Source organism: Pituophis catenifer, unplaced genomic scaffold (genome assembly GCF_029215685.1).
Source record: "Pituophis catenifer annectens isolate HBS135680 unplaced genomic scaffold, rPitCat1.0.hap2 SCAF_18, whole genome shotgun sequence".
Taxonomy (NCBI): Eukaryota; Metazoa; Chordata; class Lepidosauria; order Squamata; family Colubridae; genus Pituophis; species Pituophis catenifer.
The window spans coordinates 1,705,458-1,729,325 of record NW_027256898.1 but is presented as its reverse complement, the minus strand read 5'-3'; the positions used below and the strand labels follow the sequence as shown (position 1 = coordinate 1,729,325).

Sequence of the window (23,868 nt, the reverse complement as noted above, 5' to 3'; positions counted from 1 at the left end):
TATATATATATAGAGAGAGAGAGAGAGACAGAGAGATGATGATAGAGAAACAGAGAGAGACACACACACACACATATATATATAGAGAGAGAGACAGATAATGATGAGAGAGAGAGAGAGAGAGAGAGAGAGAGAGAGAGACAGATAAAGAAAGAGAGAGAGATGATAGACATAGATAGATATATATAGATTATATATATATAGAGAGAGAGACATATATATATATATAGAGAGAGAGATAAAGAGAGAGATAAAGAGAGAGCGATAATAGAGAGAGACATATATATATATAGAGAGAGAGACATTATATATATATAGAGAGAGAGGGGGAGGGAGGGAGAGAGAGACACATTATATATGTGTATACACACACACACACACACACACACATATATATATATAGAGAGAGGGACATTATATATATACATATATATATATATAGAGAGAGAGACATAGATATATAGAGACAATATATATATTGTCTCTCTATATTTATATATCATATATATATATATATATATATATATATATATATATATATATATATATATATATATATTGTAGAGAGAGAGAGATAAAGAGAGAGAGAGAATGATGATCGAGAGAGAGAGACATAGATATATATATAAAGAGAGACATAGATAAAGAGAGAGATAATGATGATCGAGAGAGACATAGATATATATAAAGAGAGACATAGATAGATAGATAGATAGATAGATAGATAGATAGATAGATAGACAGACAGACAGACAGACAGATGAAAGAGAGAGAGGGAGGGAGGGGATCTTTTCCCAAGCAACAAGAAAGTAGATCTTGAAGGAGAAATTTGGGATCTCTAACTCCCCCCCGGGGTGGGATCCGAGAATCTCCCAAATCGAAAGCGAACAGCTGGCGGAGAACGGGCTGGCTGGCTGGCTGGGACCCACCCCGCCCCGCCATCTACATCTGTGCCAGGAGGGGAATCTCCTGGCGGCGGGGAAGCCGAGAGATTCGTGGGGGAGGGGGAGGGAGCCGAGGAGGGACGACCCCCCCACTCCCCTCCCCTCCCCTCCCCAATCCAGACCACGGGCAGCCTTAAAAACCAGGGTGGGGGGGTTTAAGCTCAGGGGGAGAGCGGCTAGTCCCTAAGAAGGAGGAGCAGGCGGGGAGACCCCCCCTCTTTTACCCCCCCCCCCACCCTCTCTCTCTCATGGGCTCATTTCAGGACCCTCGAGAGCGCCCGCTTCTCTCCTCCTCCTCCTCCTCCTCCGATAGACTGCGCCCGCCCGCGGAGGCTCCCCCTTGCCTCCCCCTTCCTCCGGAGGGGCTGGGATGGGAAAAGGGAGGGGAGGGGGCGGTCGGAGAGGCTCCCCCGCGCTCGCCGCCCCCTCCCCGCCTCCAGCGCCAGTCTCCTCCCCGCGCTCGGGCGGCGGAGGCAGCATCATCGGCGGCCGGCCGAGCTCGGCGGAGAGACCCCCGCCTCGCCTCCCACACCGCCTCATCTCCGGACCCAGCGAGAGGACCCCCTCCCCTTCTTGCCCACCCCACCCCACCCCCGTCCCTGCGACCCCCCACCCCTCCTCCTTCCCCCCCTCTCCTTCCCAACCTCCGGAGCTGATGGCCGCGTAGAAGCCCCCCGAGAGCGCCTCGCTATGGGGCCGCCCCCGCCCCCAGCCCCACCGCCGCCCCCACCCGCGACCCCCTCGCCAGGACCCGGTGCGCTCCGGCTCCTGCTTCTCTTGCTGCTCCCGCGGCCGGCTGCCTCCGTAGAAGGTAAGTCGGGCGTAAAAAGGATGCTCAAGCCATCTATCCGCTTGGCCCGGGAGACCCCCCCCCCCCCTTTTACCCTGTATGGGGAAGGGCCGCCATGGCCGCCGCGGTGGGCAACGGGGGGACCCTCCCCTTCTCTCCCCCAACATCACAGCCACCCCCCCCCCCCGGGGAAATCCTGGTGGAAATCCTGGGTAGCAAAAAGGATTTGAGCGCAAAATCCTTGGAGCGCGCAAAAAGAAAAAAAAAAATCCCTTGGAGAAGGAATCGCGAAGGCGGGGAGGGGTCTTCCCAGTTTTCCCATTGACCCCCACCGGGCTGTCGATCCCCCCCTCTGGAACACAGCCCCCTCCCCTCTCTCCCCATTCCTTGGCCCCACCGGGAAGGGGGTCTCCTCCTTCTCGCGCGGACGGATGCAGAAGATGCTTGGGGCTGGCCGGCGGAGGTTGCGCATGGCTTGGGATGCTGGGGCGTCCCTTTGGCCTTTTTTGGGGGGGTGGTCCTCTCTCCCACCACTACTGCTACTACTACATTCACCCCGGTTTTTTTCTTCCTCGCCTTTTTTGCACTCTTTGCTCCCCACCCTTTAGATGTGGGAAGAAAAAGCCGGATTTTTTTTTTTGCCAGAGTTGGGGGGTCTCTCTGCAGTGTTTTACATATCCAGGGTGGGCTTTTGGAGGCAAGAGAGAAGAAAGAAGGAAGGAAGGAAGGAAGGAAGGAAGGAAGGAAGGAAGGAAGGAAGGAAGGAAGGAAGGAAGGAAGAAGAACGAGGGGGTGGGTAGGAGAAATATGGGGTGATGCTCTGTGGGGTTCGAAAGGGGGAAGGGGGAATTTGGGGTGTTTTTTTTCCCCAAGGCGTCTTTCATCTCTCAAGCCCCCACCCCAAAATGAGAGCCTCCCCCCCTCCTTCTTTTTTGACATTTTCCTAGGGAGGAATTAAAAAAAAATGCCATCGCCGTCTTTTAAGAGGGATGTGGAAAAAAAAAAAATCAGGTGTGTTATGGTGGCATTGTGTCATCACAGGGATGGTGGCATCACGCGTCGTGTCGTCATTGTCGTGGGTTTCTTTGGATTTGAACCTGCAACATTTGGAGCAGGCGGCCCCACGAAACTGACCCATTTGGGCCTTTTAATTCTGGAGACTTGGTGTTTCAGGCCACACTTAATTTGAATTAATTTATTTTAGATATCTATTTTAATGGGCCACAAAACTAACTCGTTGGGTCTTTAATTCTGGAGATTGGGTGTTTCAGGATACCCTAATTTTAATTAATTAATTTATTTTTAAATATTTCAGTGGGCCACAAAACTAACTTGTTGGGCCTTTTAATTCTGGAGACCGGACGTTTCAGGCCACCCTAATTTTAATTAATTAATTAATCTTAAAATATTTTAATGGGCCACAAAACTAACTCGTTGGGCCTTTAATTCTGGAGATTGGGTGTTTCAGGATACCCTAATTTTAATTAATTTATTTATTCGCAAAAGGTGGCATTTTTTTTGACCCTGCTTGCCATGGGAACCCCCAAATCCCGTTAAGCTAAAATAGAGTTTTGGGGGTTCTCAGATTGTCGCTGTTGTGAGAAAAACCCTCCTTTGAGCTGTGAGAATCCCTGTCAGTTGGAAGTCACTGGAATTTGGATATTTTAATGCGCTGCGGGAATCCGAAATTAATTTTGATTTCATGAGGTTCGAAAACGTCAAACTGCCTGTTGGGGGTTATTTTTCTCGAGATTTTTCTGGGTTCGCCTTCCTTCAAAGACTCCCCCAAACCCCGCATTTGGGGAGGCGCTTCTGGAACATTCCATGCGGCTTGAGGGGGGCCTGTAATGGGGGGGCGGGGCGGAAGAAAATGTGCGCAAGTGGGTGGACGATTTTGATGGATACAAAATCAATTTCCTCCCCATTTTTTCCCCCTTTGGGGCAGTGGGCTAGGTGAGGGGGTTTTCGCCAATTTAAAGAGAATAATGCGGGGGCACAGGGAGCCAGACAAGGCGAGGATTTTTCAAAATGGTGGACGGTGATGATGTTGGTTGGCAAGGGTACGGAGTGCGTGTCATTGTGCAGACTTTATTCATTCATTCATTCATTCATTCACCCATCTCTCTCTCTCTCTCTCTCTCTCTCTCTCTCTCTCTCTCTCTCTCTCTCTCTGTATTTCTCTCTCTGTGTGTGTATATACACACACACACACATAAACTATATTTATCCCTCTATATCTCTCTAGCTGTCTCTTTCTCTATTATCTCTCCCTCTATTTATCTATTTCTCTCTATCTGTCTGTCTGTCTATCTACCATCTATCTACCTATCATCTATGTATCTATGTATGTATGTATGTATGTATGTATGTATGTGTCTGTTTGTCTGCCTGTCTCTCTCGCTCTTTTATCTAGCCATCTCTATCTGTGTTTATAATCTATCTATCTATCTATCCATCTATCTATCTGTCTCTATCTATCTATATATCTCTTTCTCTCTCTTTCTCCCATCCATCCATCCATCCATCCATCCATCATCTTTCTTTCTTTCTTTCTTTCTTTCTTTCTTTCTTTCTTTCTTTCTTTCTTTCTTTCTTTCTCTATTTAACATCTATCTATCTATCTATCTATCTATCTATCTATCTATCTATCTATCTACTGTGTTTCCCCAAAAATAAGACCCTGTCTTATTTTTTTTGAACCCTGAAATAAGCGCTTGGCCTTATTGCCATGCGCTCAAAAGCCCGATTGGGCTTATTATCAGGGGATGTATTATTTTGGGGGAAACAGAGTATCTATCTATCTATCTATCTATCTATCTATCTATCTATCTATCTATCTATCTATCTATCTATCTCTATTATCCATCCATCCATCCATCCATCCATCCATCCATCCATCCATCTTCAATGCTGCCCCATCTCCCCTTTAGTTTCTTTACAATCAATTCTCACCAATTAGCTTCATATTCTGGCTTTTTCTGGGACTAGGAAATCACCCATTCATTATGCAAACCAAAGTCATTTTCTTAGCAAATTATTCTACCCAAAATATCCATTTCTTGTATTGCATCGTCCAGCTATTTTTTGTTTTGTTTTGTTTTGTTTTGGCTGAAAAGCTCTGGATTTGCCTCTAAATGCTACAGGGCTGAGCAGGGTGTTAATTTTCACTAAAATTACATCTATTTCCCCCGCCTTGCTACTGGAGAATGGCAGCTTTTAGCAAAATTGAAATAATTGGCGGTATTCAAATTTTTGGCGCCTCCAAATTTGGTCTTCTGGGGAAACTTCACGCTGTCTGTGAACCCTTTAAATTATATTTACATATTTTATCTTGGCATTTGTGATGCAGTGTTGTTTTATTTGATGCTGGTCGCCGTCTCGCAGTTTCCAAAGTGATCGTATTCGGTTGTGTCTGATTAATAGTAAAATATTTAATGGACGTGTTTTGATAGTATAACATCCTGCATACTTTGGTTTCTTTCCAAGAGTGCTAGTCATATATATTATTTTCTAAGAATATTGGGGTAGGATAATTTACTCTCTGTTCCCACAATGCGCATGGTTGGTTGCTTAATAAAAAAAAATTGCTTAATAAAAAAAGCGAGCTTCAGGAATCAATAGTAAGTTACTTTTCTGTTCTTTAAGAAATTATCTATAACAGCGTCTTGCTTCGGCTGGAGAGGTTGCCCAATCAATGATTCAAGGTGCGAACCGTAATTGTCTAGCTTATAACATTTCATATTTGCACCTTCAGAAATCAAAGCTGCGAATGCCAGCAAGGCTAAACTCTAAGGTAAGCTCAGAATTTTAACAACACGGCCTTGCGCTCTTGGGAGGCTGAGACACCGATATGGCTTATCGAACATTTGAATTTCCCGGTTTTCCAAAAGGAGTGAATTTGAACAACTTTTGAAATTTCTTGAAGATTCTTTTGTTATGTACAGGTTGGGATTAAGCAAAAGCAATTAGCGTGCTTTTTTTTTTTTTTTTTTTAAATATATTCCTGATCAAGATCTGACAATTTAAAATTAACCAAAGCATTTGATTTCGGCTTTCCATCATCCCCACCTAAGAAGAAGGGATGATAATTTTTTCCAGCCTATTTCCTTGAAGGAATCAAGCTGCAGAAATGTTAGAATTTATTTATTTTTTGATGATTTTGTATTGAAACTTAAAAATAGAAGATAAAGACTAATAAAAGCTCATATAATAAGTAAACGAGGCAGATTAAAAGACTTCGACCAATCTTGTTTCTATTTGAAATGGAACCTTTTGGCGAGAAACGGAGAGTCCTGAAATTTTAATTTGGGGAACTGATGATTAGAATTCTGTGGGATTGTAGAAATGATGTAGATTATGGTTAATCTTAGAATAAGAAGAATTGGATGTATTTTTAATCTAGATCTGTACCAAAGAAAATCAGAATCTATTCCTTCTTTCTTTTCTTCCTTCCTTCCTTCCTTCCCTCCCTCCTTTCTTTCTTTCTTTTTTCTTTCTTTCTTTCTTCCTTTTTTTTATTACTGTACTTTTATCTTGCTTTCTGATTGACTTTCCTTTCTTATCAATTCCTGCTTGTTTATTTTTTCATCTTTATATTTAATAAAACTATATCCAACTAATATCATTGAAAGCTGCTTGGAGTCATTGATGGTGTGAGAGGCGGCTCCAGCAATTAATTGAATGAATAAACGATTGAAGAAAGAGAGCCAAGAGAAAGCAAAGAAGAAGAAAGAAAGGTTGAAGAAAAAAATAAGAGAAGAAAAAAAAATTTAAAAAGCAGTTTCCGATATTCTTCACAGCAGTTTTAAGTGCAATTATATTTCGATCTTTCTCGCCAAAGTTACATCATATTTTTTTTGCTTTCCTGTCTAATCGTCCAACTCATAAATCAGATATTCATTTTTTTCCTCCATTTTGCATGAAAATTTCTTTTCTTTAATCAAAGAAGTCAATTTACCTATCTCAACAGCTCGAAAATCTGCCAATTTTTCATCCACCGTTATATAGCATTATATAGCATTGAGTCTTTCTGTCTCGGCTCGTATAATCTCGCCGCAGCAATCGTATTTTGAAATAATTTTGTATATCTTTCTTTCTGTTTATTCATTAGTCCCCAAAATGAAATTTCTAGCTTCTAAGGAATCTTAATCTTTAAATTCCTCTATATCCAAGTAGGAGAACTTGGGCAAGAATCGGCAATCTTAAACAACCAAAGAGCCATTTGGACTCGTCTCCCACAGAAAAGAAAACATCGGGAGTCACAAAATCCTTGCCTGACTATTTCAAGACTAGCCTACGTAGTTGAATTAAACATTCTCTTTTCTTCTGAAACTTTTCTTTTCTTGGATTTATCCATGGTTGGCCTACCGAGGTTGAAAAGCTCAATAAATCGCCTGCAGGTGGGTGTCGCACATTGGTGGCGGTGACGCATATTTTGAGCGACAGGGAGCCACAGCAGAGGGGTGAAAGAGCCACATGCGGCTCCAGAGCTGCGGGTTGCTGACTCCTGGCTATCCAGTCCTGTAGAAGTCCACTCTAAAGGAAACCACATTGAGTTGGGTGGGAATGGCCATCAAATTATCTTTGACTCCAAGGGACCACATAAGATGGATCTTCTCCTGACCATCTGTCCCTAACCTGGTTCTTCAGCTCTTCCAATGAATGGTGCGTCTATCACCACTTTAGTGGACTTCTTCCACCTTCCGGTTGTCCTCTTCTTCTTCCTCCTTCCATTGTCTCCATCATCAGAGCCTTCTCCAGGGAGATAGGTCTTCATACCATGTGTCCAAAATATTTGAAGCCTATGTTTTTGTTCCTTGAGGGAGAACTCTGTGCTGGTTGATTCAATGATCCGTTGTTTCCTCAGCTTTCTAGCTTCTTCTCAGAATCTTCTCCAACGCCCAACTTCAAAAAAACAAACATTTGTCCATGGAGAACCTGGTTTATTCAATGTTCCCTTGTTTCCTCGGCTGTCTAGGGTCTTCTCCAACTTCAAACAACAAATATTTGTCCACTGAGAACTTGGTTTATTCAATGATCCATAGTTTTCTTGGCTGTCTATGATTTTCTCAGGGTCTTTTCCAATGCCCAGCTTCGAAAAACAATCGTTTGTCCATGGAGAACCTGGTTTATTCAACAATCCATTGTTTCCTCGGCTGTCTAGATTCTTCTCAGGGTCTTTTCCAACACTCAACTTCTAAAAACAAGCAATTCTCCATTCTCCAGTCTTGTGATCAGATAAACCGTGGAAAATTACACCGGTAAGGATGTTTTTCTCGGAGGAAATTCTTCCTCGAAGCTCTTTGTTTTCCACACTGCCACGTTTTCCGTTCCGTTGAGTAAAGCTGTCGTGGCTGCATTTTGCACAGCAAATTAAACCTGGTTAGTTTCTGGTGGCTTGGCAGAAGCCACTAGATACAAGTGGAGAATTCGGGGAAAGCAATAATTAAATACGCCCGAGAAGCAACAAACGGAAAAATGTCACAATTTTTATCCACAGCGACATCCGGTAGTAGCCCAAATTTCTGACCCAGTTGAGGTTCATCAACGAGATCTTTCCGGGATCTGGGGAACTGGGAGATCTCCATAGCAATCTGCTACTCTGCTAATATAGCTGTGATGTTTATACGGGGAGGGAATTTTAGTTCAGCTTCTCCAACGTCTTCGGAATTTACTCTGCCCCTCGGCTGCCACCAATTGTGGAAAGTTTATTTTTATTCCTCGATTGATTCAATTTTTATGCTAAACATCCCCCCTAATAACATGTCTCCACGCAGAGTTAGAGGTGCTGGTAGATTTTGACTTACGGGCCATAATGAAGCCTGCCTGTTATGGTCATAAATCAGGACGGTTGTAATGTGGGTCATCAGAGGGGGGGGGGACGTCCAATTTTACAATTTTTTTTTTTTTGGTCGTGGTTCATAAGCAAATTCTGCGATCGTCTAAATGCCGTGGTCTATCTATTCTATTCTATTCTATTCTATTCTATTCTATTCTATTCTATTCTATTCTATTCTATTCTATTCTATTCTATTCTGTTATCTGTCTGTCCATCCATCCATCCATCCATCTATCTATCTACTCTATCATTTATCATTTATCATATATCTTTCTCTCTCTCCTATTCTATCTGTCTGTCTCTCTATCTATCATCTATTGTATATCTTTATCTTTCTCTCTCCTTTCTCCTCTCTCTCTCCCCCCTCTCTCTCTTATTCTATTCTATTCTATTCTATTCTATTCTATTCTATTCTATTCTATTCTATTCTATTCTATTCTATTCTATCCTATCCTATCATCTGCCTGTCTGTCCGTCCATCCATCCATCCATCCATCCATCCATCCATCCATCCATCCTATCATTTATCATATATCTTTCTCTCTCTCCTATTCTATCTACCATCTGTCAGTCTGTCTGTCTATCTATCATCTATCATCTATCATCTATCATCTATCATCTATCGTATATCTTTATCTTTCTCTCTCTATTCTATTCTATTCTATTCTATTCTATTCTATTCTATTCTATTCTATTCTATTCTATTCTATTCTATTCTATTCTATTCTATCCTATCATCTGCCTGTCTATCATATCATATCTATCATCTCTCTCTTTCTCTCATCTATCTATCTCTCATCTATCTCTTGTTTATCTCTCCCCCTCCGCCCCTCTCCTAACTTTGATACATTTTGGGGTATAACATTTGGCCTAACTTGAGGTTACAAACAGACAAACAGTCGACCGACTTTTAGTAGTGTATAGATGGCCTCTTGCTATCTCATTCGGTTTTCCGCTCTTGCGGAAAACTTTTTCCAGACTATCGAGTGCGTGTGGGAAAATATCGAATTTACTAGAGCCTGGTGTCACCACTCAGCTGGGCTACTGCAAAAATAGCTATGCATGGGGCTAACCTTGAAAACCTCCAGAAAGTTACAGCCACTCAGAGTTATGACGACTTCTCGTACGTTTCCTTAGAGAGATGGAATGAATTACGATTTAAGTTGTTGTTTTTGTTGTTGTTGTTGTTGTTACGGGTTTGTTTTCACACCGGTTACGTCTCTGGAGTTGGTTAGAGTCAGCCCCAGATGGCAGCCGCACAAAAGCCGCCATAACAAGTAGCACAATTAATAAATCAAGGGGATTTTTTTTCCTCCCCCCGTACAAGTTTTCACAGCCTTGCTTGCAGATGGTGAGGCTCAAAACTGGACCACCTGCAATCCCGATCTTAAAAAAAAAGGGGGGGGGGACAGGAGGAGGAGAAAAAAACACTCCGCAACCCTGTTAAAATCTAAAAATAAAATAAGCAGACGGCAGCCTTTGTTTGCAAACAAACCAAAAATACACCCAGCAGCTTCTCCTAAATAGAAGTCGGTTTCTTTCTTTCTTTCTTTCGAAGAATCTCAAAACATGTTTGGTACAAACGGATTGGCCACCGATCTATTTCTGCGGGCTGCGGGCGCCGAGCAAAATGGTTCTCGTTAGCCAAAACTTTCCCCGCGGATGCGTGTCGAGGGAAACCGAGGTTGGGCGGAAATCGCCGGGATTCTAAATATTAACAATAATTAAAAGTCTGGCGACGGGGCAAAAAATGTTTTTAAAAGTTAAAAAAAAGCCTCTGATGACCGCATGGCTCAGCTGGGATCATCAGAGGCTTCTAAAAGCATTTTTTTCTGCAACCTCTTTCGGCCGAAGAGGTTGTAGGGAAAAGAAAAATGCCTTTAAAAGCCTCTGACGATCAGGCAACTCAGCTGGGATCGTCAGAGGCTTTTAAAAGCATTTTTTTTTCTGCAACCTATTCGGCCGAAGAGGTTGTAGGAAAAAAAAATTGCTTTTAAAAGCCTCTGACGATCCCAGCTGAGTTGCCCGATCGTCAGAGGCTTTTAAAAGCATTTTTTTTCTGCAACCTCTTTGGCTGAAGAAGTTGTAGAAAAAATGCTTTTAAAAGTAAAAAAAGTAAAAAAAAAAGTTGGCCACGCCCACCCAGTCACATTACCTCCCCCCCCACCAAGCCACGCCCACAGAACTGGTAGTAACAAATTTTAGATTTCATCCTTGCCTTGCCAAGCATTTGAATTTGGATCACGTGACACCCCGCCCCCCCGGGGGATGTTTCAACGGTCGTAACTGTGAAACCACGGCCCTCCTAAGACATATTTTTCAGGGGGGCCTTTGTACATTTGGAATGGTCGTTAAACGAACTGTACCCGTACGGACTATAAGAGCGTCAAATTTGATGTTTGTGATGTATTATGGATTTTACCAGGCCACCTTCAGCCAATTTCTCACTTGTCCCTTTTGGAGGAAGAAAACCCAAGGAAATACGAGAACTTGTATTTTAGGATTGGTTGAAGATCTGTCTCACGGCCAAATTCTTTTTATTCAGCTCTAGGAAAGTTTTTTTGGGGGTGCGGGAAGTAGATAAATCTGGAAACACAGAGTCCAAGAAAAAGAGGAGCGTGGAAGCAGGTTTTCCTTCCCCCCCCCCAAAAAATATTTCAAAAACACATTAGCAGAAAAAGTATATTTATCTGCCAAAAATTGGAGAAAGTTAAGAAAGTCATCCAATCCAATGGTGATTTTTTTCCCCCCACTGGAATATTTGCCAGCACTTCCATTTCAGCTGGCTGGAGATCCCATTAGTAATTGAAATTTTTTTTAAAAAAAAGAAAGAAAGAATTAAATCCATCTTCCAAGAGACCACGATCAGTTACGAAGGATGCTTCAACGTATCATAATAAAGAACATAATACAGATTTTGTTTATCTGTCCCCTTTCTAAGACCGTACTTGGAATATTGCATCCAGTTTTGGTCGCCATGATGTTAAAAAAAAAGAGGTGGAGACTTTAGAAAGAGCGCAGAGAAGAGCAGCAAAGCAGATTAGGGCTAAAACATAATGAAGAACGGTTGCAAGAATTGGGGGTGTCTAGTTTAATGAAAAGAAGGACATGATCGCAGCCTTCCAGTATTGGAGGGGCTGCCCCCAAAGAAGAGGGAGTCAAGCTATTCTCCAAAGCACCAGAAGAAGCAACGGATGGAAATTAACCAAGGAGAGAAGCAACCTAGAATTAAGAGGAAATTTCCTAACAGTGAGAACAATTAACCAGTGGAACTGCTTGCCACCAGAAGTTGTGAGTGTTTAAAAACACTGGACGTTTTTAAGAAGAGATTGGACAGCCTTAAATGGTATAGGGTTTCCTGCCTGAGCAGGGGGTTAGACTAGAAGACCTCCAAGGTCCCTCCCATCTTTTTTTTCATTCTGTAATTCTGTACGAAAGTATCTCCCACCTGAGCAGGACTAGAACAGGAGTCAGCAACCTGCAGCTCTGGAGCCGCATGTGGCTCTTTCGCCCCTCTGCTGCGGCTCCCTGTCACTCAAAATATGCCAAAATAATCGCCAATGTGCGACACACACCGGCACACGATTTATTGAGCTTTTCAACCTCCCGGTAGGCCAAGCATGGATAAATCAAAGAAAAGAAAAGTTTCAGAAGAAAACAGAACATTTAATTCAACAACATAGGCTAGGTTTGAAATAGTCAGGCACGGGAAGTGTTTTTGTGGCTCCCGGTGTTTTCTTTTCTGTGGGAAAACGGGTCCAAATGGCTCTTGGAGTGTTTAAGGTTGCGGATCCCTGGATTAGAAGGTCCCTTTTCAACTCCGTCATTCTAATTCTAACAATTCAGCCTTTTGCAATTGACCGATGGGGGATTTTGGTTCAAGAGAGCCTCCAGTTGTTTCGGGATTGCGGACAAGGCGCCTGTCGCTATAGGGACAAACTCTCAGCGGCCGTAAGTCGAAGGCTAACTGGGTTTCGGCTCTTGGATACTTCCGGTCCGACTTGCACAGCATTCAGCGGTACGTAAGTTCTATCGCTGTTGCTATCTGGATGGACAGATCAGCAGGAGCCCAGAGAGGCAGCCAGGTAGTTCAACAGGTCGAGCTGCTACGACTGGCTGCTCTTGTGTGCCAGGCAGCATTCCATCCCGCCGGCTCCTTTCGGAGAGCCATCCTTTGTGCGAAAGATGCCAGAAGAGGTCGGGCGCTCAGTGCGATGACCCGGAATGAGCTGTTCTGATTGGCGGATTTATTTATTAAAAAGATCTCTATCTGGGCCTTTGCACATTTGCTTCCGGCAACGTAGGGGACCTTCGCAAAAGCAGGAGACGGCAAAAATAGCATCCTGGATGAGCATTTTCGGTGACATACCTGCTTGAAATCTATTTAAGATTATTATTATTATTTTGAAAAGAAAACAAAACAAAACAGACCGGGGAAAATGTCGGTCAGATGAGGATTTCAAAAGCATCTCCTTAATTGGAAACTTGGAAAGTGTACGTGAGCTGTTTCGGTCAATACAGGCAGGCAGTCCTTGACTTATAACGGTTCATTTAGTGACTGGAAGGGATTGCCTCACAATCAGGAGGCTGTGAGTTCGATCCTAGGTTAGAGGGCAGATATTTCTCTCTCTCTCTCTGGGCACGATGAGAAATATATCTGCTGAACAAAACTCCACACCGGCAACAGGAATGGCATCCGGCCACTAAAACACTCAGCTTCATTCAGTTGCCCAAGACTCCACCCCAATGCAAGGGATTATTGGGGGTCGTTAAAAGAAGAAGATAATGATTTAGTGACCGAAGTTATAACAGCACCGGAAAAAAATGACTTCGGATCGTTTTTCACACTTACGACCATTACGGCATTCCCCAGGGTCCTATAATTTACCTTCGGATGCTTGATAACCGACTCACATTTATGACGGTCACAGAGTTCCCCCCCCGGGGTCATGCGATTCCCTTTTACGACCTTCTGATGGCGGAGGGGGGGAGAGCCGGGTTACGATTCACTTAACACACGTGGCCAGGAACGTCGTAAAAAGGGGCAAAGCTCCGTTTAACCCACGTCTCCCTTAACAACATAAGGGCGCGATTGTGGTCCTAAATTGAGGACCACCTACATTAAGAAGAACTTGAAATATTTTTTTTGTCGCTGAGCGACAAAATTTGTGTTTCAGAAGTTTGCAAAGGGGAGCGGGAAAGTTTTAGCGCTGAAGAGCGAAGGGGGAGAAATGATGGGACTAACTAACCAGGTTTGTCGTTGTCGTTGTTGTTTATCCTGCAGAAACCTTGATGGATTCCACCACGGCGACGGCTGAGCTCGGCTGGACGGTGCACCCGGTTTCAGGGGTGAGTTTGGGTCGGGAGTGGGGGGCGGGGAAGGTGGGCTTTGATTAGCTTTCCAGAGATGTGGATTCAGTTTTGGGTGAAAGGAAAATTGCAAAGATGTTCAAACAATCCATTTGAGTGGTAAATTCTTTTGCTCCTTCCTTCCTTCCTTCCTTCCTTCCTTCCTTCCTTCCTTCCCTCCCTCCCTCCCTCCCTCCCTCCCTCTTCTCCAATCCTTTCCCTCCCTCCCTCTATTCTTCTTTCTCTTTCTTTCTTTCTTTCTTTCTCTTCCTTCCTTTTCTTCCTCCCCTCCCATCCAATTTTTCCCTCCTTCTCTCTTCTTCTCCTTCTCCTTTCTTCCTTCCCTTTTCTCCCTCCCTCCCTCTTGTCCAATCCGTTCCCTCCCTCCCTCCCTCCCTCCCTCTATTCTTCTTTCTTTCTTTCTTTCTTTCTTTCTTTCTTTCTTTCCCTTCCTTTTTCTTCCTCCCCTCCCCTATCCTCCAATCCTTTCCCTCCCTCCCTCTATTCTTTTCTCTCTCTCTCTCTCTTTCTTTCTTTCTTTCTTTCTTTCTTTCTCTTCCTTCCTTTTCTTCCTCCCCTCCTTCTCTCTTCTTCTCCTTCCTTCCTCTTCCTCTTCCTCTTCCTCTTCCTTCCTTTCTTTCTTGCCTCTGTCTTTCCCTCTTTCCCTCCCTTGCTTCATCCCTCTTTCGTTCCCTTCCTTCCTTCCTTCCCTCTCTCCTTCCCTTCCTCCTTCCCTTGTTTCCTTCCTCCTTTCTTTCTTTCCTTCCTTCCTTCTCTCTATCCTTTCCTCTTTCCCTCCCTTCCTCCCTCCCTCCTTTCTTCCCTTCCTTCCTTCTATCCCTACCTCCTTCCTTCCCTTCCTTCCTTCCTTCCTTCCCTCCCTCCCTCCCTCTTCACTTCCTTCCTATCCATCCCTTCCTTCCTTCCCATCCATCACATCTTTCTTTCCTTCTTCCCAGCCCTTCCTTCCTCCTTTCTTTCTTTCCTTCCTTTCTTTCTTTCCTCTCTCCTTCCCTCTTTCCCTCCCTTCCTCCCTTGCTTCCTTCCCTTCCTCCTTTCTTTCCCTTCTTCCTTCCCTCCCTCCCTCCCTCCGCACTCAACCTGAGCTCTCGGCACACCTGGGCTGCGCCATCAAGCAGCCGGCACCCGGCAGACAGAGGAGAAAACACTGCGCATACAAATCCATGTAATTTTGTGTGCCTTAAACAACTCTCTCACCCCCCCACCCACCCACCCAAACCAATTGCAAAGCCCTCTCCACCCCTCCTGAAAACATACAAGGAGAGGTGGGGGGGGGCGTCGTCGAAAAAGACAGCAATCACCGTTCTTCGCTGCTCCTTTTTTTTTTAAATTGCATCACGCAAAAAGAAAAAAAAAAGAAACCTCTTGGCAATTTTCTCTCGGAATGCCATAAACTCCTGGAATAATTCCGATATGGCTGACAGCGCTAATGAATGCAATTAGTTGATTAATTAACTTCGCAGCAGATTTCAAAAAAAAAAAAAAAATTAAAAAGGATACGGGGCTTCGGGGAGGTGGGGGTCTCTGCGACAGAAAGAAGGGTGCAAGGGAAATCAGGGCGAGAAGGAATTTCTCTCTCTCTCTTTTTTTTAATCCTCTCTATGCATCTGGGGAGGATGAAAACAGCCTTCCCCACTCCCTCGGAGGCCCTCCAGAAGCTTTTCAAAGCCCCAGATTTAGCCCTCGTTCCAGGGAAGGGGTGCATGGGCTTTGTAGTCTTGCTGGAGACCCCCAGGGATGTGTTTATCTCTCTCTCTCTCTCTCTCTCTAGTGGGAGGAAGTGAGCGGCTACGACGAAAACATGAACACCATCCGGACGTACCAAGTTTGCAATGTCTTTGAATCCAGCCAGAACAACTGGCTACGGACCAAATACATCCGAAGACGGGGCGCCCATCGGATTCACGTGGAGATGAAGTTCTCCGTCCGCGATTGTAGCAGCATTCCCAACGTGCCGGGATCTTGCAAGGAGACCTTCAACCTTTACTATTACGAATCGGAATTCGACGCCGCCACAAAGAGCTTCCCCAGCTGGATGGAGAATCCTTGGGCCAAGGTAGACACCATCGCGGCCGACGAGAGTTTCTCCCAGGTCGACCTGGGCGGACGGGTGATGAAGATCAACACTGAAGTCCGGAGTTTCGGGCCTGTCTCCAAAAACGGATTTTATTTGGCCTTCCAAGATTACGGGGGTTGCATGTCTTTGATTGCCGTCCGCGTCTTTTACCGCAAGTGCCTACGCGTTATCCAGAATGGCGCCATCTTCCAAGAGACGCTGTCCGGCGCGGAGAGTACCTCTTTGGTGGCGGCCAGAGGCACGTGCATCCCCAACGCCGAGGAGGTGGACGTGCCGATCAAATTGTACTGCAACGGGGACGGCGAGTGGCTGGTGCCCATCGGACGCTGTATGTGCAAATCCGGTTACGAATCGGTGGAGAACGGCACCGTCTGCAGGGGTGAGTGAGTGAGGTTGGCGGAGGAGGGGAGGGTCGGGATGAGTGGAACAAGAGGAGGAGATTTTGCAAAGGAGCTATGTAATGGACAGTGCGAATGGCCTTGGGAGAGAGGAGGAAGAGCTGTGGAATAGGCCACGGTCCGATAAGAGGCAGCTGAGCCCCCAGAAGGAAAAGGGATGTGGGAAGCAACTCAAAAGGGACCCACCCTAGTTTCTTGGGCTGTAAAGAGGAGGGGGCAGAAATATTGTAATGGGATGTGGGAATGGCCTTGGGAGAGAGGAGGAAGAGCTGCGGAATAGGCCACGGTCCGATAAGAGGCAGCTGAGCCCCCAGAAGGAAAAGGGATATGGGAAGCATCTCAAAAGGGACCCTCCCTAGTTTCTTGGGCTGTAAAGGGGAGGGGGGGAGAGAGAGAGAGACTTTCAGACAGGCAAGATTCTGGTGCTTAATGGTCTATGACAGTGATGGTTAATCTTTTTGGTGCCGAGTGCCCCAAGCTCTATAGATGATAGTGAGGTAGAGAGGTAGATGGATAGATGGATGATAGATGATAGAAGTTAGAGAGGTAGAGAGATAAATGGATAGATGATAGAGAGGTAGAGAGATAAATGGATAGATCGATGATCGATAGATGATAAATGATAGATGATCGAGAGGTGGAGAGGTAGATGGATAGATGGATGATAGATAGATGATAGAAGAGAGGTAGATGGATGGATGATAGATAGATGATAGATGATAGAAAAGTAGAGAGGTAAATGGATAGATCGATGATAGATAGATGATAAATGATAGATGATAGAGAGGTAGAGAGGTAGATGGATAGATGGGTGATAGATGATAGATGATAGATGATAGATGATATAGATGATAGATGGTAGAGAGGTAGATGGATAGATGGATGATAGATGATAGAGATGATAGATGATAGAGAGGTAGAGAGGCAGATGGATAGATGGATAGATGGATGATAGATGATGGATGATAGATGATAGAGGTAGAGAGGCAGATAGATAGATGGATGATAGATAGATAGATAGATAGATAGATAGATAGATAGATAGATAGCGAGACTTGGCCAAAATCATTTGAGTCTGTAGATGGAACTAAACCAGCATTTTCCCAATCTGTTTGCAAAACTCTGGCCACTGCACCCCATTGCCCTTCCCTTCTCCGAATCAGAAGCCAGAAGAGGCCGTGTGGGGCAGCGGTCAGAGTTCAGCCCCGAGTTTGGCAAGGAGGCTTAAACCGAAACGGAATTTGTACGCAACCCTGCTTACACATCCCAGGGGAGGGGAGGGGAAGAGGCAGTTCCCTGTGTGTACATGTGTGTGCGCGCACACGCGTGATTGTGCAGGGTGGCCCCCCCTCCCTCATCCCTCTGCCAATTTCCCCCCCCGCTCCCCCCCACAGGCGTCTGAAGGCGCTGGCGCAGGCGCTTTGGGGTCCCAGCCGAGCGAAATCCAGCGCCTTTAATTAAAGACAATTACTGCTTTCAAGCCCCTCTCTTTGACTCAGACGCCTTGTTTGCAAACAGACAGCTGTGGGGGCTTTTGTGTCCTTGGCGCAACGCCCCCCCCTTCCTTCCCTCCCTCCCTCCCTCCCTGCCAAGCGGCTTCTGTTCCTGGCACCCTCCTTCAAGCAGCCAGCGTGGGTGCTATCCTTGCCACCCGGAAGGCGTGGGGCAGCGGTGGGTGGATGGTGGCAGTGGTGCCAGATTTTGCAAAAGAAGCGGCTTTTTCCCCTTGGTTGGCACGCGGGGTGGGAGGCGGCCGCCACACCCCCTTTCTGCAGGACCACCAAGGGATACCGGGTTTGTCAGCTCCGGCAGCCGAGAAGGAGGAAAAACCAAGATGGGCACCTTAAAATGCAAAGGAGAGAGAGAGAGAGGGAGAGAGAGAAAAAGAGGGAGAGCGGGAGAAAGAGAGAAAGAGGGAGGGAGAGAGAAAGAGGGAGAAAGAGAGAAAGAAAGAAAGAAAGAGAGAGAGATAGAAAGAGAGATAGAAAGAGGGGGGAGAGGGAGAGAGAGAAAGAGAAAGAGAGGGAGAGAGAGAGAAAGAGAAAGAGAGAGAGCAAGAAAGAGAGAGGGAGGGATAGAGAGAGAAAGAGATAGAAACTACGTTTCTCCTTTCCATGGGCTCAAACCACGTTTCTCTTTCAAGAGGTTGTCAGACTACGTTTCTCCTTTCCATGGGCTCAAACCACGTTTCTCTTTCAAGAGGGTGTCAAACTAGGTTTCTCTTTCAAGAGGGTGTCAACTACGTTTCTCTTTTCCATGGGGTTCAAACCACACTTTTCTTTCAGAGAGGGTTAAGCTACATTTCTCCTTTCAAGGAGGCGGAGGGGAGGGGGGTTAAGCCACGTTTCTCTTTTTTTCTCACTGTTTTCGGGATGAAATTTGGTTTTTATTTCGTTTTTCGGAAGTCCATCCCGGGATATGTCAATACGGGGGCATCCTTTCCATCCAGGGATGCTCCCCACCCCCCAAAAACCCCCCCAAGATTGCTGGGGACGGCTTTAACCATTGCACGCACAACAGATTTCAACAACCAGCAGGCAGGGGGATTCCTGCGTGCATCCATACATCCCGGTGCATACAAAGCAACCCCAGGTTTATGGGCCTCCAAGCCAGACCCTTGACCCTGATTGGCTAAGCCAGGGATGAGCACGCTGCTCCCAGGGTCCCAAAGCCCCCCCCTTCCCCCCCGCCCATGCAGGGGGGGAGGGGCCGTTGTCGGAGATGAAAAGCTTTGCAAAGGCTGCTGGCTGAGGGTGAGATTTGGGCTTTTGTCTGGTGTGAGTTGGGTTGTATTTTTTTTTGTTTGTTTGCAGCCGTGCAGAGCTGGTGGCTCTTGCTTCCAAAGCCGCAGTTGGGCTCCGAGCCCGTTGCCATGGAAACCGCTTTCGGCAGCTGGAAGCCGTGCCCGGCTGGCCTGGCTGGCTGGCTGCAGTTGCCGTAGCCAAGGATCAATCCATCCATCTATCCATCCATCAGAAGAGAGTTGGAAGGGTCCTTGGAGGTCTTCTAGTCCATCCTCCTGCTCAAGCAGGAAGCCTTAGACTATTTCAATCAATCGATCAATCAATCAATCACTCAATCAGCCAATCAATCACTCACTCACGCACTCAATCAATCAATCACTCAATCAGTCAATCAGTCAATCAGTCAATCAATCACTCAATCACTCAAATCAGTCAATCAATCAATCGATCAATCAGTCAATCAGTCAATCAATCACTCACTCACACACTCAATCAATCAATCACTCAATCAGTCAATCAATCAATCGATCAATCACTCAATCAGTCAATCAGTCAATCACTCAATCAGTCAATCAATCACTCAATCACTCAATCACTCAAATCAGTCAATCGATCAATCGATCAATCACTCAATCACTCAATCACTCACTCACTCACTCAATCAATCACTCAATCACTCAATCAATCAGTCAATCAGTCAATCAGTCAATCAGAATAGAGCTGGAAGGGTCCTCAGAGGTCTTCTAGTCCAACCCCCTGCTCAAGCAGGAGACCCTAGGCCATTTCAATCAATCAATCAATCGATCAATCAATCACTCAATCAGCCAATCACTCACTCACTCACGCACTCAATCAATCAATCACTCAATCAGTCAATCAGTCAATCAATCACTCAATCACTCAATCACTCAAATCAGTCAATCGATCAATCGATCAATCACTCAATCACTCAATCACTCAATCACTCAATCACTCAATCACTCAATCACTCAATCAGAATAGAGCTGGAAGGGTCCTCAGAGGTCTTCTAGTCCAACCCCCTATAGTCTCTTCTTAAAAACCTCCAGTGATGGAGCATCCATAACTTTCTTGTGGCAAGTTGTTCCACTGGTTAATTGTCCTTACTGTCAGGAAATTCCTCCTTAGTTCTAGGTTGCTGCTCTCCTTGGTTAGTTTCCATCCGTCGCTTCTTGTCCTGCCTTCAGGTGCTTTGGAGAATAGGTGGACCCCCACTTCTTTGGGGCAGCCCCTCAAATATTGAAACACGCATTTCGCCCCCCAACCCCCCCTATTCCCAGTCCTTCTTTTCGCTGGCTGAAATCTGCCCTCTTGAGCTGAGCAGCTGGAGCTAAGCGAGGGATTTCTGGAGCCATCAAAATCCCCCTCTCGGTTTTCAATTTCAGCCGAGGGGGTCCTCGGCTCAATGCAAGGCTTGAGACAGACCCCAAAAAGGAAAATAAAATAAAATAAAATAAAATCGGCAAGCCGAGCGGGATTAGATTAAGCGAGACGCGGAGGAATTCTCCCCCAATATAATTTTTCGCTCTTTTAAAGAGCCCCTTTCCTTGGTCCTCCTCGTACGCCTCCAAAACGCCAGGCGTCGGGAATTCCAGCGAGCATGGGAAAAGAAGAGAGGTAGAAAGCTAGCCGAGAAGGGAATGGCCAAAGCAGAGCCATTTCCCCCCCCACCGCACCCCGAGACATGCTTCGTAACCGACATTCTGATCCCAAGCGTCGTAAGTTCGAGGACCCCATGCTTCGAAGAGCATCGTGCTTTGCCTCTGGACGTTGTCAATGCTCCCAACGCTGGAAGTGTTTAAGAAGAGAGTGGATAACTGTTTGTCTGAAGTGGTTTAGGGTTCCTGTGCCTTCTGTTCTGATTGATTGATTGATTGATTGATTGATTGATTGATTGATTGATATGGCCTAGAGTCTCCTGCTTGAGAAGGCGGCTGGACTAGAAGACCTCCAAGGTCCCTTCCAACTCTGATTGATTGATTGATTGATTGATTGAAATGGCCTAGGGTCTCCTCCTTGAGAAGGGGGCTGGACTAGAAGACCTCCAAGGTCCCTTCCAACTCTGATTGATTGATTGATTGATTGATTGATTGAAATGGCCTAGGGTCTCCTCCTTGAGAAGGGGGCTGGACTAGAAGACCTCCAAGGTCCCTTCCAACTCTGATTGATTGATTGATTGATTGATTGATTGACATGGCCTAGGGTCTCCTCCTTGAGAAGGGGGCTGGACTAGAAGACCTCCAAGATCCCTTCCAACTCTGATTGATTGATTGATTGATTGATTGATTGATTGATTGAAATGGCCTAGGGTCTCCTTGAGAAGGGGGCTGGACTAGATGACCTCCGAGGTCCCCCCTAGCTCTGTCGCCCTATCTCTTCTAAGAGGGTGGGGCCAGGGGGCTTGCACCCCGTAAGACGGACCCCACGAAAGCTCGAAGCCTCTTTTCCGACCCCTTCCCCACCCTTCTACGCACATACACACTGTAATTTCCCCAACCAAAGTGACTAATATTTCCACAAAGTGTCGCGAAAGCGACATTAACAAGCAGCTAATTAGCACCGCCAATTTTTTTTTCCTTTTTTTTTTTTTTTTTTTTTGACAAGCCCCGTGTCAGTGCCTCTAATTAGTCTCGCATTCTGTTTTAATCAACGGTTCTCCGTCACGGTTTTAATTTAATTTCTGGATCAAAATGCCAACCGCCGTTCGGGCGGGCCGGAAAGGGAGGTCAGGGAATCTCTCTCTCAACTCGGCGCCTTTCGCACCTGGATCTTTGTGGGGGGGGGATCTCCCCATCCAAATATCTCCGTTCCCCCCCCCTTCCTTCCCTCCCATCGCCCCAGTCTCAATTTTGGGGGAAATCCAGCCTCCTTCGACTCGTGTTTCACAGCTCAACCACCACAACAGAATTGGAAAACAAATCTATTGTATTTATTATAAATAAATCAAATAAATCTTATTTATTTTCCAATAAATAAGGGGGAAGGGGAGAGATATAGGTAGTTCTCGACTTACGACAGTTCATTTAGTGACCCTTTCGGAGTCACGAGGGCGCTGGGGAAAAGAAAGGGGCTTAAAGATCGTGTTTCACACTTAACGACCGTTGCAGCATCCTTGTGGCCACTTGATCGGAATTCAGAGGCTTAGGGATGCTGCGAGGGTCGTAAGCCTGAAAAAAACGTCGCTTTTATGAATTCCGTCGTAACTGCGAACGGTCAGAATATGAACTGTCGTTAGTCAAGGATGAGCTCTATGCTTTTTTCTATCCAGATGGATAGGAGGAGGAGATGGAGAAGGAAGGGAAAGGAGAAGGAGAAGGAGAGAGAGAAGGAGAAGGAGACAGAAGGAGAGAGAAGGAGAAGGTGAGAGAAGGAAAAAGAGGAGAAGGAGAAAAAGGAGAAGGAGAGAGGAGAGAGAGAAGGAGAGAGAGAAGGAGAAGAGAAGTGGGGAAGAAGAAAAAGGAGGAGGGGAGAGAAGAAGGAGAGAGAAGGAGAGAGAAGGAAAGAGAAGGAGATGAAGAAGGAAGGAGGAGAAGGAGAAGGAGAGAGAAGGAGGAGAAGGAGAAAGAGAAGGGGAGAAGAAGAAATAGGAGAAGGAGGAGAGAGAAGAAGAAAAGAGAAGGAGAAGAAGAGAGAAGGAGAGAGAAGGAGAGAGAAGGAGAGAGAGAAGGAGACAGAAGGAGGAGAAGGAGAAAGAGAAGGGGGAGAAGAAGAAAAAGGAGAAGGAGGAGAGAGAAGGAGAAGGAGAGAGAAGGAGGAGGAGAAGGAGAAAGAGGGAGAGAAGGAGGAGAAGGAAAAAGAGGAGAGAGGAGAAGGAGCAAAAGAAGAAAGAAAAGGAGAGAGACAGTGAAGGAGAAATAGAAGAATTGTGTGGGTCCTTGGTGCTCTCTGACTGGTTGGCTTTCTTGCGGACGTTTCACGACCCAACTAGGGAACAGCATCAGTGCTGGAAGGAAGTAGAGTTGTTTGCAAAACGGAGGAGAAGGAGAAAAAAGAAGGAGAAAGAAGAAAAAGGAGAAAACTCACTTAACCTCCCCCCTCCCTCTCCTTTCTTAATCTGGACTTTCTCCTGCCTTTAACAATGTTGGGAGAGAGAGATGCTACTAACGGAGTCAGCTGTTCCTCCTTTTGTTCTTTTTTTTAAGACCGCAGATAAGATTATCTTGGTTTCAACCCCAGTCAAAGCCACCCAGAGCTTCTCTGAGTAAGCTTGGAGTAATGCCATTTTTTCCCCCACCACCGCTTTGATGTTTCCCTTCGGAGTTTCTGTCTGCTTCCCTCCCGATATGAGTAACCAGGTCGGGAAGAGAGGTTTCTGGGGTGGGGGGAGAGATGAGGATGGGGAGGGGGCTTTCAAGGAGTGGCTTGACTTCCTCCTGAGGGGGGAGGGTGTCTCTGCAACGCAGAGGGAGGGAAGAGAAGGGGGCTTTCTTGGCAGGACCCCCCCCCCTCCAAGGACTTCAACTCCCAGAATTCTCTTTACCGAACTGTTGAACTAATCCAGTGTTTCTCAACCTTTAAGACACGAGGACTTCAACTCCCAGAATTCTCCAGGGTAGAAGTTCAACTCCCAGAATTCTCTAGGGTGGAAGTTCAACTCCCAGAATTCTCTAGGGTGGAAGTTCAACTCCCAGAATTCTCCAGGGTGGAAGTTCAACTCCCAGAATTCTCCAGGGTGGAAGTTCAACTCCC

At 45.7% G+C, this 23,868-nt stretch overlaps 1 protein-coding gene across 3 annotated transcripts in view; it reads left to right on the top strand.

The window, feature by feature from the left end:
- Nucleotides 1–13,858: 13,858 nt before the first annotated feature.
- EPHB2 (EPH receptor B2) overlaps nucleotides 13,859–23,868 on the top strand; it is a 34,405-nt gene continuing 24,395 nt past the window's right edge. For 2 of the 3 annotated variants that reach the window (XM_070956316.1, XM_070956315.1), the window contains exons 1-2: nucleotides 13,865–13,921; nucleotides 15,714–16,398. In XM_070956316.1, the coding sequence (XP_070812417.1) occupies nucleotides 13,865–13,921; nucleotides 15,714–16,398 (742 nt within the window). Of the gene's footprint in view, nucleotides 13,922–15,713; nucleotides 16,399–23,868 lie in introns of all 3 variants that reach the window. The other variant, XM_070956317.1, reaches the window with a different exon arrangement.